Source organism: Prunus mume, linkage group LG4 (assembly GCF_029339155.1).
Source record: "Prunus mume cultivar Tortuosa linkage group LG4, ASM2933915v1, whole genome shotgun sequence".
In the NCBI taxonomy this organism is placed as follows: Eukaryota; Viridiplantae; Streptophyta; class Magnoliopsida; order Rosales; family Rosaceae; genus Prunus; species Prunus mume.
Genome location: NC_142701.1, coordinates 16,157,304 through 16,168,052, shown reverse-complemented (window position 1 = coordinate 16,168,052; position 10,749 = coordinate 16,157,304). Strand labels below are relative to the sequence as shown.

The 10,749-nt window shown below is 38.8% G+C and overlaps 4 protein-coding genes across 4 annotated transcripts; 2 read left to right on the top strand and 2 right to left on the bottom strand.

Annotated features, from left to right (window-relative positions):
• The first annotated feature begins 605 nt into the window (after positions 1–605).
• Positions 606–2,308, top strand: GOLS1 (galactinol synthase 1). The gene is made up of 3 exons (XM_008229586.3): positions 606–1,058; positions 1,369–1,827; positions 1,919–2,308. Exons 1-3 carry the CDS (start codon positions 729–731, stop codon positions 2,165–2,167), a joined length of 1,038 nt encoding a protein of 345 aa, XP_008227808.2. The 5' UTR covers positions 606–728; the 3' UTR covers positions 2,168–2,308.
• A 286-nt stretch (positions 2,309–2,594) lies between these two features.
• On the bottom strand, positions 2,595–4,642 carry LOC103327280 (ADP-ribosylation factor 2). Its single transcript, XM_008229585.3, has 7 exons — positions 4,468–4,642; positions 4,100–4,254; positions 3,909–3,979; positions 3,338–3,457; positions 3,101–3,219; positions 2,926–3,007; positions 2,595–2,837 (listed from the first exon to the last, which is right to left on the bottom strand). The coding sequence occupies exons 2-7, from the start codon at positions 4,245–4,247 to the stop codon at positions 2,832–2,834; spliced, it is 546 nt and encodes a 181-aa protein (XP_008227807.1). The 5' UTR covers positions 4,248–4,254; positions 4,468–4,642; the 3' UTR covers positions 2,595–2,831.
• A 1,028-nt stretch (positions 4,643–5,670) lies between these two features.
• GLB1 (nitrogen regulatory P-II-like protein) lies at positions 5,671–8,938 on the bottom strand. The gene is given in 9 exon segments (XM_008229587.2): positions 5,671–5,945; positions 5,948–5,959; positions 6,122–6,157; positions 6,825–6,894; positions 7,048–7,115; positions 7,283–7,370; positions 8,251–8,278; positions 8,501–8,546; positions 8,668–8,938. Coding segments are annotated over 9 exon segments (588 nt in total). The 5' UTR covers positions 8,855–8,938; the 3' UTR covers positions 5,671–5,892.
• Positions 8,939–9,046: 108 nt separating this feature from the next.
• LOC103327283 (dihydroorotate dehydrogenase) lies at positions 9,047–10,749 on the top strand. The gene is made up of 3 exons (XM_008229588.3): positions 9,047–9,277; positions 9,590–9,664; positions 10,422–10,749. The coding sequence occupies exons 1-3, from the start codon at positions 9,140–9,142 to the stop codon at positions 10,590–10,592; spliced, it is 384 nt and encodes a 127-aa protein (XP_008227810.2). The 5' UTR covers positions 9,047–9,139; the 3' UTR covers positions 10,593–10,749.

Here is a 10,749-nt window from a genome sequence, read left to right as displayed (position 1 = left end):
GTTCACTAACTCACTAAAAGGTGCTCAAATGTGTTAGATCTCGACACTTTTTCCATTCCAAATTTGTATTCAATTGTATTTATTCATTTTAATAAATACGTAGAAGTAATAAGTGAGATGAGAATTTTCTTAAAAATTAATTCGAATGTCATGGTTTCAACAGTAGATTATTCTTCGTAAAGACCTAATTAACCTTTGTTGCTTGTAAATAAAATACCACCCTACACGTGGCTCTACACCCAACCACATCGGTTTTCAATTTCCAACTCAAAACGAACTGTAGCAAACATGGAAATAGACCTTCGAGCGTCTTCTATGCCACAGTTTTTTTTTTTTTTTTCAAAATAAAAATGTCACGATTAAGTTGAGGTCCTTTCCGGAACTTTCCCGGAGCAGCCTCTTACCGTAGGATGAATTCACAAAGACACGTGTATGGAAAAACAGCTCAAGGCCATCCCAGAAGATGTACTGCATTAACCTAAAATTTCGGGCAAATTTAATTTCATTCCAATGCTTATATAAACCCCCTCCCACCCCAACACTAAAACCCAACAACATCATCATCCCTCCAGAGCAGTTTCAAAGCCATCGATCTCTGCCTCTCTCTCGCCATCTCCAGCTCTCTCTCTCTCTCTCTCTCTCTCTCTCTCTCTAGCTTTGCAAGGGTCAAGGCCTTCTTCCTCTATCAACCTCGTTCCCTTCTCCCTTGGACACGTCACTACCACACAATGGCTCCTGTACTCGTCCCCACCAGCGTCGCTAAGTCGGGTTTCACCATACCCGCCACCCTGCCGAGCCGAGCATACGTAACCTTTTTGGCCGGCAACGGCGACTACGTGAAAGGCGTCGTCGGATTGGCCAAGGGATTGAGGAAGGTCAAAACGGCGTACCCATTGGTCGTTGCGGTCTTGCCCGACGTCCCTCAAGAGCACCGTCGTATTCTGGAGTCGCAGGGTTGCATAGTCCGAGAGATCGAACCCGTTTGCCCGCCCGAGAACCAGACCCGGTTCGCCATGGCCTATTACGTAATCAACTATTCCAAGCTCCGAATTTGGGAGGTACGTTCTTTAGCTTGCTTACGTGGCCATGCCATATAATTATGTGCTCTTTTAGTTACACGTGTAATTTGCGCTGCTCTAGTTCTTACACGTGGCAGGTACGTAGGCGACATAAAAAACTTATTTCTTTAAACATTAGATTGATTATTTCATTTCTTTTGTGCACATAATATTTGGTTAATCTCTTGCACCCAAGTTCAAATGCCTAATTTAAATTATCGCTTGTATAATAAAACTCTTATAGTTTGTGTGGATTTGTAAGATTATGTTGATAAGTATATACTAATGTTTTTTTGTATTAAATTTGCAGTTTGTGGAGTATAGCAAGATGATATACTTGGACGGGGACATTCAGGTGTACGACAATATAGACCACCTGTTTGATCTGCCAGACGGCCACTTCTACGCAGTGATGGATTGCTTTTGCGAGAAAACATGGAGTCACACGCCGCAGTACAAGATCGGGTGCTGCCAGCAGTGCCCGGAGAAGGTGCAGTGGCCCACATCGGAGCTGGGACCACCACCCTCACTTTACTTCAACGCCGGCATGTTTGTGTTCGAGCCCGACCTCGAAACCTACCATGACCTCTTGAACACTCTCAAAGTGACTCCTCCCACCCCATTTGCGGAGCAGGACTATCTGAACATGTTCTTTAGGAAAATCTACAAGCCAATTCCTTTGGCTTACAATTTGGTCCTCGCAATGTTGTGGCGACACCCGGAGAATGTGGAGCTTGACAAAGTGAAAGTGGTGCATTATTGTGCAGCAGTGAGTCTTATAATTCAAATATCAATTAAAGGGTTTGATTAATTTCGAAAATGATTGAACGATTGATTGAATATTAATTGTTGCACTGCAGGGATCAAAGCCGTGGAGGTACACAGGCAAGGAGGAGAACATGGAGAGGGAGGACATAAAGATGTTGGTGAGGAAATGGTGGGACATATACAACGACACGTCGTTGGATAACAAGAAACCATCGGCACCAGGAGCAAGAGCAGCTGTTGTGGGCGGTGCTGAAGGTGAAGGGGTGAACATGCAGCCCTTCATTGAGGCTCTGTCGGAAGCTGGTGTGGTGCAATATGTGACTGCCCCATCAGCCGCTTAAGAAGGGTAGACGTGGAGTGAGTGAAAATATTTAGATTCCTTTGTTATGTTTCTTTTTCCATGGCTGTTAATGAACTGAATGGAATCAAATGCTTGGGGTCGGGGAAAAGCAGGTTTTGATGTTTTTGCTTTGTTTCATCTTCTTCTGTTTCTGGTTGGACCTGCTAGGAGATGCGGGTTGCTGTGTTCTGTTGATATATCTTGTACCATATACATAATAATGCAATGTTTATGAAGCGAATCTGGATTTCTATTTTCAGTTTATCACTTGCCCAGCTATCTATTTCCATATTACATTTTTTTGTTCAATCTGAGATGAGAGTAAATTGAAAACAATCGAGATTTGAATTTTGAACGAGTGAGAGAATGAGGGCAGGATCATCTTATATAATCTCCAGCAAAGTAATGAATAAACGAAGAAATGGTAGTAAAATAAATGGCAGCTATTTCATTACACAAACAATCGGGGGAACAATGCTATTGAGTTAATACCGTGAGAAAAATTGACAACTTACGAATTATTCTTAGACTACAGGTAAAAAAAGGCACTGTTTGCAAAAGAAAACACAAAGACGGTAAAATAGGGTACTTAAAACGGTAGCAAATGCAGAGCACCAAGGATCAATGTCCAACTTCGTCACCGCACAAAATTCAAGCCAAGCCATCTATGCCTGCAATTCAACACAAGGAACCCAAAGTCAGGGAAAGGAAACCAATAGCAACAATGGAGTTTCTCAAAATGTATGAGTATGTGTCCACCTTGTTTGCAATATTGTTTGAAAGCCAGTCAAGTCCCTCGTACAGTCCTTCACCAGATGTGGCACATGTACTCTGGATATACCTGCAATGGATAATTTACAAGGTTAGTTATCCATAGAGGGAGGTGCGTGTGTGCGTGTGTATGAGAGAGAAAAATAAACATATTCGGGTTTACCAGTGGCGTTGACGGAGGGAGTGAAGGCCAAGCTTATCAGTAATTTCAGCAGCATTCATGGCATTTGGAAGATCTTGCTTATTTGCAAATACAAGCAGGACAGCCTCCCTCAACTCATCCTGCCAACACAAGAAAAACTTAGCTATTAAAAAACGGATCCTATATAGTAACAGAGGTGCACAAGATTTCATCCCGCTCTTTAGCATTGAGATAAGAAGTTCGAAAGACTATTAATACCTCATTCAACATCCTGTGCAGCTCATCCCTGGCTTCAACGACACGGTCACGATCATTACTATCAACCACAAAGATAAGTCCTTGTGTGTTTTGGAAGTAATGCCTCCACAAAGGTCGGATCTGAAAAATACATTAAATGCAATCACAAACAAGATAAAGCGAAAAGCCAACAGCTTTATAACATTCAACGGATAATGAAAAAGTAGCAATACAACATGTGACTTGTAAGCCACATATTGGGCACTGCCTCTATTCAAATCAGCACCAAACAATCCACGGGCAAAAGTATTTTACTCGGGCATCACCAAGTATATACATTACACATTCAAATACAGCAAACTATGGAGGACCCATGTTTGTCTCAAGGCTACTAGCAAGTGCATCAAACCAAAAGCAATAGACAGTCCACAAACAAAACCTTGCCCAAAAGGAATAAACCATGTCTCCTTCAAGGTTTGTCCTTGATTACACAAAATCAACTAAATCGGGTGCAATAATCAAAATTTACAAAAGGCAGGTAAGATTTTTTTTAAAAAATTTAAAAAGAGTAAACAGAAAACAAAGACGATACCTTGTCCTGACCCCCAACATCCCAGACAGTAAAGCTGATGTTCTTGTATTCCACAGTCTCCACATTGAATCCTAACCAAATAGAATTAACATAATTGAAAGCAAATTAATAACTAATAATAAGTGAAAAAGAAATAGATCAGGAGCGGAATTCAAAGGAATGGATTAAGGTAGAGATGGGTATCTACGTACCAATGGTGGGAATGGTGGTGACGATCTCGCCGAGCTTGAGCTTGTAGAGAATGGTGGTCTTACCAGCCGCATCGAGACCCACCATCAGAATACGCATCTCCTTCTTGGCAAAGAGCCGACTGAAAAGCTTCGTGAAAGACAGCCCCATTTTTCACCTTCAAATTTTCAAAACCAACCCAAATTATCCATCAATCAGCAATCACAGACGATCTTATAACAACAATGACTAAATCTGGTCAATTTCATAATGATTTAGGGAAAACAAAGAGATCGGATGTCAAAAAGTCAGAAAATTCGAGATCGGATATCAAAAAGCAATTCACGATGCAGATCTGAGAAGACGAAGAAGGAAGGGTAAAGTAGGTTACCTGAGGAAGAGCGCGACCTTGAAGCAACAAATAGATCTACGCTTCTCTTTCTCTTTCTGTCTGTGTATATGTGTGTGTCTAAGAAGAAGAAGAGGAAGAGGAGCTGTCCTTCACACCGATACGCTCGCTACGATTCACACTATCTGTATTTATAGATCAGGGAGAGCGATACAAAAAATAAAATGAATAAGAATACACCTCACCGACCGAATCCCATTTATACTTTTTTTTTTTTTTTCTTTTTTAATATTTAAAAATAAAATAAAATTGTTAAGAACAATACAAAATGCTTTTTAACCAGTTGTTTGTTATCGTTGGTTTGATTCGTTGTTAGCCTCCAAACAACGGTTAGCCTACAACTTCCATGATATATGAACCGGGAACAAGGATATTAATAATTTTGAAATAGGTTGTAAATTTTCTGCCTTGCAATTTCATTGCGGATTAGCCAAAAATTTACCGAGTTTCTACTTTTACCATCTATTCCTATCACTTTCGTATTTCCGTTAGTGTACTTGTTAAGCCATGACATGGTAGGACTTTGGCTATCATTTTCCAAAAACCTAACCTTAGCAGCATGATTGTTCATCTTGTCATTTCTTCCATTTGAATCTTACTTTGTCTAGTTCTATGTCATTCTCGTCTGGGACATGTCTCTATTTCTAGATTGAACTATTTTAGTTTCTACTATCTTACAAATATTCTTGTTATTGTTGGATTTATCTGATGAAACGTCGTTAATTTCTTTGCTATCTTTCTAACATTTTCGTGCACTTGTCCGAACACTGCTTTCCGCTAAGATTAAATGTGACTTTCAACAAACGCATTGCATCATTTCGACCAAAAAAGAAAAGAACAAACAGAAATGCATTGCATCATCGGTTGGGTAAAAAGTAAAAGAAGATTCCATAGAAATAGAGCAGTGTATCTACCGAACTTCAAAAGAAAACAGAGGAATTACTCAACTCATGTATGCATTCACTAGGAAGTGGAACTGTTAAAAAGTAAACTGACTAGAAATTAGACCAACTAGGGACAATTTAAAAGTTCACACGTTAAAAGAGCGTTTGAAATTTCCGGGACTCAAATGAGATGCATTGCAAAATAATGTATCCATTATTTTTGTTTAACATTCTTCTTCAGTGCTACATTCGAGTTTCCCCATAAGCTGACTACTTTAATTTCAGAAAATAATGGGGGAAATAACTACCAAATTATTTTCTACCGGTTACCTTCTTAAAAGTGAGAAGCTACATGACTAGTATTACACCTTATTTTTGTCTTATATCATCACATAACACTAGCAAAATAAAAGCACCAGACTTTTAAGATCTAATGGACATGGGAGATTGGACGGGGGTTGATTTGAGTAGAGCTCATAAAGTGGCGTATCTCACTCAGTTGAACCCAAACGGATAATGCAGCTCAAGCAGCAGCAGATGACTGGTCAGACCACCCACCTGTCATCTTCTCCGCCTCTCTCCACGCTCCCCTGAAAATTACATACACATGAAACTTTAGGCAAATTCTAAAGAGCAATCATCAATTCCAATGGCCATAAAAAATCAGCATAAATCATCTTAAACTTAGATCAGTTTTTTTTTTTTTGGTGTGTGTGAAATAAACTTAGATCAGTTGACAAGTAAAATGTTACCGGTGCGAATTCTTATTACATCTGAGACTGGCACCACTGCACAAGATAGGAAACCTCATTAGAAATTTGACAAAAAATTGAATCTGCATAATATTCAATAGAGAGGCCAAAAATGATATGTCATGTAACTAGCAGAGTGATTGCAGAATACACAGTACAAAGATTTTTGACAGATGATCAGCCTTGTCCAAACTGCTACATTTCCTAACAACCCGTCTTTGAAGTACAATTTCACAAGCATTGAACTTTTTGATGACTAGTATCTCAAATTACAGACATGATAAAATGTAATTTATTGAATCTGATTGCCCCTAAAGCTGGAGGGACATGTATCTTTTTGAGACCATCTATTGGTAACAAAATAGAAAGACGCAAATCCATCGAAGAAAACTGTATAGTAAAAAGAAAAATTGTGTCTGAAAACAAGGTAATTTATATAGTTCAGATGTACATCATTTTAAAAATAAAATAATTATTATAAATATGATAAACCATGCCCTGATCATGTTAAAGCAACATATCTTAGAATTTTGATATTCCTCTTCAAGGAACAATAGAACAAGGCCTTAACCGAGGGAGAAAAGACAAGGCTGCAAGTACACTACATTTTTTAAAATTTTCTTTGACCTGCTTAGCTGCTTACTGTATCTTTGTAGCTTCAAAATGGACAATTCACAACAAATAAAGACGTTTTCAGTCTTACCAAAAATCTTGCCATCACCAATTTCTCCAGTCCTGGCTGCCTCAATGATCTTGTCTACTACTGCTTCAACCTAAGAAGTAATGACATGCAGGATTGTATCAGTGATTTTTAACAATGAGCATTTATTTTTTCTCCTCTTCCCTGAGATCAAGATGGCAAATTATGTCACATTTTCAAGAAGAATTCATCGTACAACTAAAATGATCACTCATACTCTTCATACCTGGTCTTTGCTCACTACAATCTCCATTTTAACCTTAGCGACAAAATTGTCTTCAGTAAATTCGGAGCCTTACAAAGCAATGCAAAATAAAAATGAAGACAATTATGAAATGATAATACAAACCAAAAAGTAGGAGGATAAATAAGCAACAGACCGGGTAGGGACAGTTATCAAAACCTCTGGTAGATTTAATTAAAATGAAGGGAAAAAGATCTATGTCAAGGCAAGAACATACCACCATGCCTCTCTGTTGAACCACCTTGAGCACCAAAGCCTCGAACATCAGATACTGTAACCCCGCGAATACCAATTTTCAACAGAGCCTTTGTTTTTCACCGAGGAGATGGCAAAGAAGAAAAAGGTTAATGCTCATGCTATGTTCTCAAGGACCTTCAAAAATATTACACATGAAAAGATTGATAACTAGAGAAACACGTATATCATACACTTTCTAACACCATCACTGTGCATTAGTAGAGAATTGAGAACATGCGTCCAAAAAGGATGGTTAGGACGAGAGGGTACCATTCTTTTCCTACTATAGACTGTAGCCGTAACATTCTAACTCCAAAAACAAAAAAAACAAAAAAACATCATCCACAGGAAACATCTTAATTCTGCGATTTCTCTTGATCATCTTGCTTCTACGTTTCTTTTGGTATACCAAATGGCATTGCTTACTGCACCACAGACAACACACTGGCATGGCAGCATCCTAGGGATGCCTCATGTCTGTAATGGATTGAAAGATGAAGCGGCTCAGAGATGCTGAGAATAGCATGTTTATTAGAAGACCAATGCTATTGTGCCTTGACTATGAACAAGGTAATGAATACAGAAAGGAGTAGAAAACTTGGTCAGCAAGTTGCTGGCAAGGACTGAGTGATATTGCCATATTGGGGACGATATTTAAGACTTTATCAGGCACAAAATAACTTCATCAACACTGCCTACCAATAATCTTCAATTTTAAGAGTTCATCCGGAAATCAATTTGATTGTGTAAAGGATTAAAGCCAATCCTTGAAGGATACGGTGGGTATTGTGCTTGAGATAACTACACAGGGGCAAAGCCACAGAGCTATCTATCATCTTGTCAAAAAAAAATTTGATACCTAAATTCATATTTTTCCTGATTTCATTATCCTAATGAAAAAAGCAATGCGAACTAAAAATGCAGTAAACTGTGGTCAATAGTTCTTACCGAAGAAACCTGCGAAACTCGCCATGGCCTATTTCGTCCCATAATCAGAACAAAGATTAAGAAATAATTAGAAATAATCAAAACCCATAAGCTGAAACGTTGTATGCAATTAGGAAAAAGAAAAAAAAGATCACAACAGACATGCAGAGGTATAGATAATCAATACAAACAAAAACATAAATGAATGAGACAAGCTGGACCTAAGAACCAACAATGTATAGAAGGAAAGAAGATTGAGTGGTTTCTGCACCTCAGAATCGCTTCCACTTTGTAAAATTTGGAGTCTGGTACATAATCTACGAGCAACCAACAATAGAGACTATGAAAATTCAAAATCCAAAACACCCAAAACAAAATCTGAAATGACATTCAAACCCCATGAATGATTTTGCCAGAAAAGTTCGTAGAAAAACGAACCAGGAGAACTCTGGGCTCTTATCACAGGAAGAACGGACGCATTTCTTGCGTGCTTTAGAGTGACATTGAAGTGAGAGAACCGAAATTCTCTGAGCTTGGTGCGGATCGAGCTCGAATCTATAAGAGGAAGCTCATTGAGGTGGGAACGGAGGGGGTTAAGCAGGCCTGGTTTCGCCATTGCAGCCATGTTTACTGACTACTGAGCCAGTGAGCCTCTCCGTCTCAGTTGTTGTCAGTTGACGTCGTTGTGGTCACTTGGAAAGTTTTAAGCTTCAAAAGTTAAAACGACGCGAGGTAGATTCTTCATGCAATTGCTTTCACATGGGCTCTAGCTAAGCCCATATATATAGCTCAATTGGGTCCAAGCTGAAGATGGGCCGAAGGGAAAGGAGATGGTGATTTGATATGTCTGTCTGTTGCATCATTTCTTTCCCTTGGACAAGACCGTCTTCCAGTCTCCAGTTTAGGAAGAATGGCTGCACGTGAGGATGAATATGTGTACAGAATCAGCACAGCCAAGGAGTGGGAACAGTTGCAGAGCTCTGGGTCTAGTTTCTGTGGAGAGCTTGACAAGACTTCTGGGTTCATTCATCTTAGCAAACTCAATCAGGTTTCTCTCCCCAAATTCTAATATTTTATATCCCAATTCTTCACTTTCTCAGGTTTAAGTACAGGATTAACGCTATGGGCTCTTTTTCTTTTCTCTCAAAATTCCTACCTTGTTAAATTCTCAAGTTATATGCACCCACCCAGTACCCAATCTGATTATGTCTACTCTTTGCATCGCTGAAAGATTGTGTGTATTGGAGTCGTTTTATTTTCTCTCTGTTTCTCAAAATCTTATGATTAAGCATATTGAACCTTATTTGTCCAAGAATTAGTCTAAATGAGAGAAATTTTGGGTGCTTGGTTTACATTTCAGGTACAGTTGACATTGCAGAATTTTTTCCTGAATACTAAGGTGGATCTTTACTTGCTTCAAGTTGACACCAAAAAGGTACATATGATATGAGCATCCATCCATTATGACTTTTACCTTCAATTTCTGTAGTTAGAAATGGGCTATGCCTACAACTAGATATTGTTGTGTAAAAACAATTGTTGTCAAACCACTTAGGAGCTAGGATTTCAAAATTTGACAGATGATGGGAACCAGTTAATCCATTTGCCTACAAGTAATTATCACCCTATTATGTTCGAAGCGTAGATAATTACTCAACATTCAGAAGACTTTCATTGAAATAAGTAATTGTTTCAGTGCACAATGAAGTTTATTTCATGCATGCTTTAATTTTATGGAACCTAATCTTGCAACTGCGGGCGGTTCCAAGCTTCTTACCTATTTTTGAAATAAGAAGTTATGGAATCTCATACCACTTAGCTGCAGATTAAAAGATAGGAATCTTGTCATATGGCTAACTGTATCTTCTTCAAAATTTGCCTTCCTTCCTGTGTTTAAGGTTTCAAATGATTTCCCAGTCTTGTTTGTGAATTCCTTGGACGAGCAGTTAAAGATTTATCAGGGTGGGGTTCCTGGTGACTTTTGTTAACCAAAGATTTATCACGGCACTGAATGCTCCCCAAAATTCATCAAAAAACTTTTAAGAATAGAAAGTGCGAAACCTAGACTGGTAGAGAACCACATGTAACTCACACTCACATTTTGCTGGCATTGTTTTCCTTTTGTCTTCATACCTTGTAATCTCAGTAAGTATTGAGATAAATTTGCTCTAAATTGATATGCGTTGACACAGCTGGGCGAAGGATTAATATATGAAGTTGTTGATGGTTCCAATAGCTTCCCTCATTTCTACGGTCCATCTCGAAGTTTCAGCCCCCTTCCTCTTGACGCTGTTACAAAAGCAGAGAAGCTGTCTCTGTCAGATGGCCGATTCAGTTGTAGTATGCTGGAATCAGCGGCTTAAGCTCTGATTTGGTTTTCTTTCATCCCAACTGCTGCATTGTTATGTTATGGAGACATTAAAAAAAACTCGCGGATCAAACCGCAAACTTGCTAATCATACCACATTCTGTAAAAGGAAAACTTGGAACGTTTAATTTAATTTTTTTCTTATTCAATAA

Bases quoted from the DNA above. Each gene is read 5' to 3' on its own strand.
- GOLS1 (XM_008229586.3), top strand. From the start codon at position 729: ATGGCTCCTGTACTCGTCCCCACCAGCGTCGCTAAGTCGGGTTTCACC. The intron at 1,059-1,368 runs GTACGTTCTTTA...TTAAATTTGCAG, and splicing joins CCAAGCTCCGAATTTGGGAG to TTTGTGGAGTATAGCAAGAT. The intron at 1,828-1,918 runs GTGAGTCTTATA...GTTGCACTGCAG, and splicing joins TGGTGCATTATTGTGCAGCA to GGATCAAAGCCGTGGAGGTA.
- LOC103327280 (XM_008229585.3), bottom strand. From the start codon at position 4,247: ATGGGGCTGTCTTTCACGAAGCTTTTCAGTCGGCTCTTTGCCAAGAAG. The intron at 3,220-3,337 runs GTATTAATAGTC...TTGTGTTGGCAG, and splicing joins TGCACAGGATGTTGAATGAG to GATGAGTTGAGGGAGGCTGT. The intron at 3,008-3,100 runs GTAAACCCGAAT...TATCCATTGCAG, and splicing joins TCCCTCCGTCAACGCCACTG to GTATATCCAGAGTACATGTG.
- LOC103327283 (XM_008229588.3), top strand. From the start codon at position 9,140: ATGGCTGCACGTGAGGATGAATATGTGTACAGAATCAGCACAGCCAAG. The intron at 9,278-9,589 runs GTTTCTCTCCCC...TTTACATTTCAG, and splicing joins ATCTTAGCAAACTCAATCAG to GTACAGTTGACATTGCAGAA. The intron at 9,665-10,421 runs GTACATATGATA...GCGTTGACACAG, and splicing joins TTCAAGTTGACACCAAAAAG to CTGGGCGAAGGATTAATATA.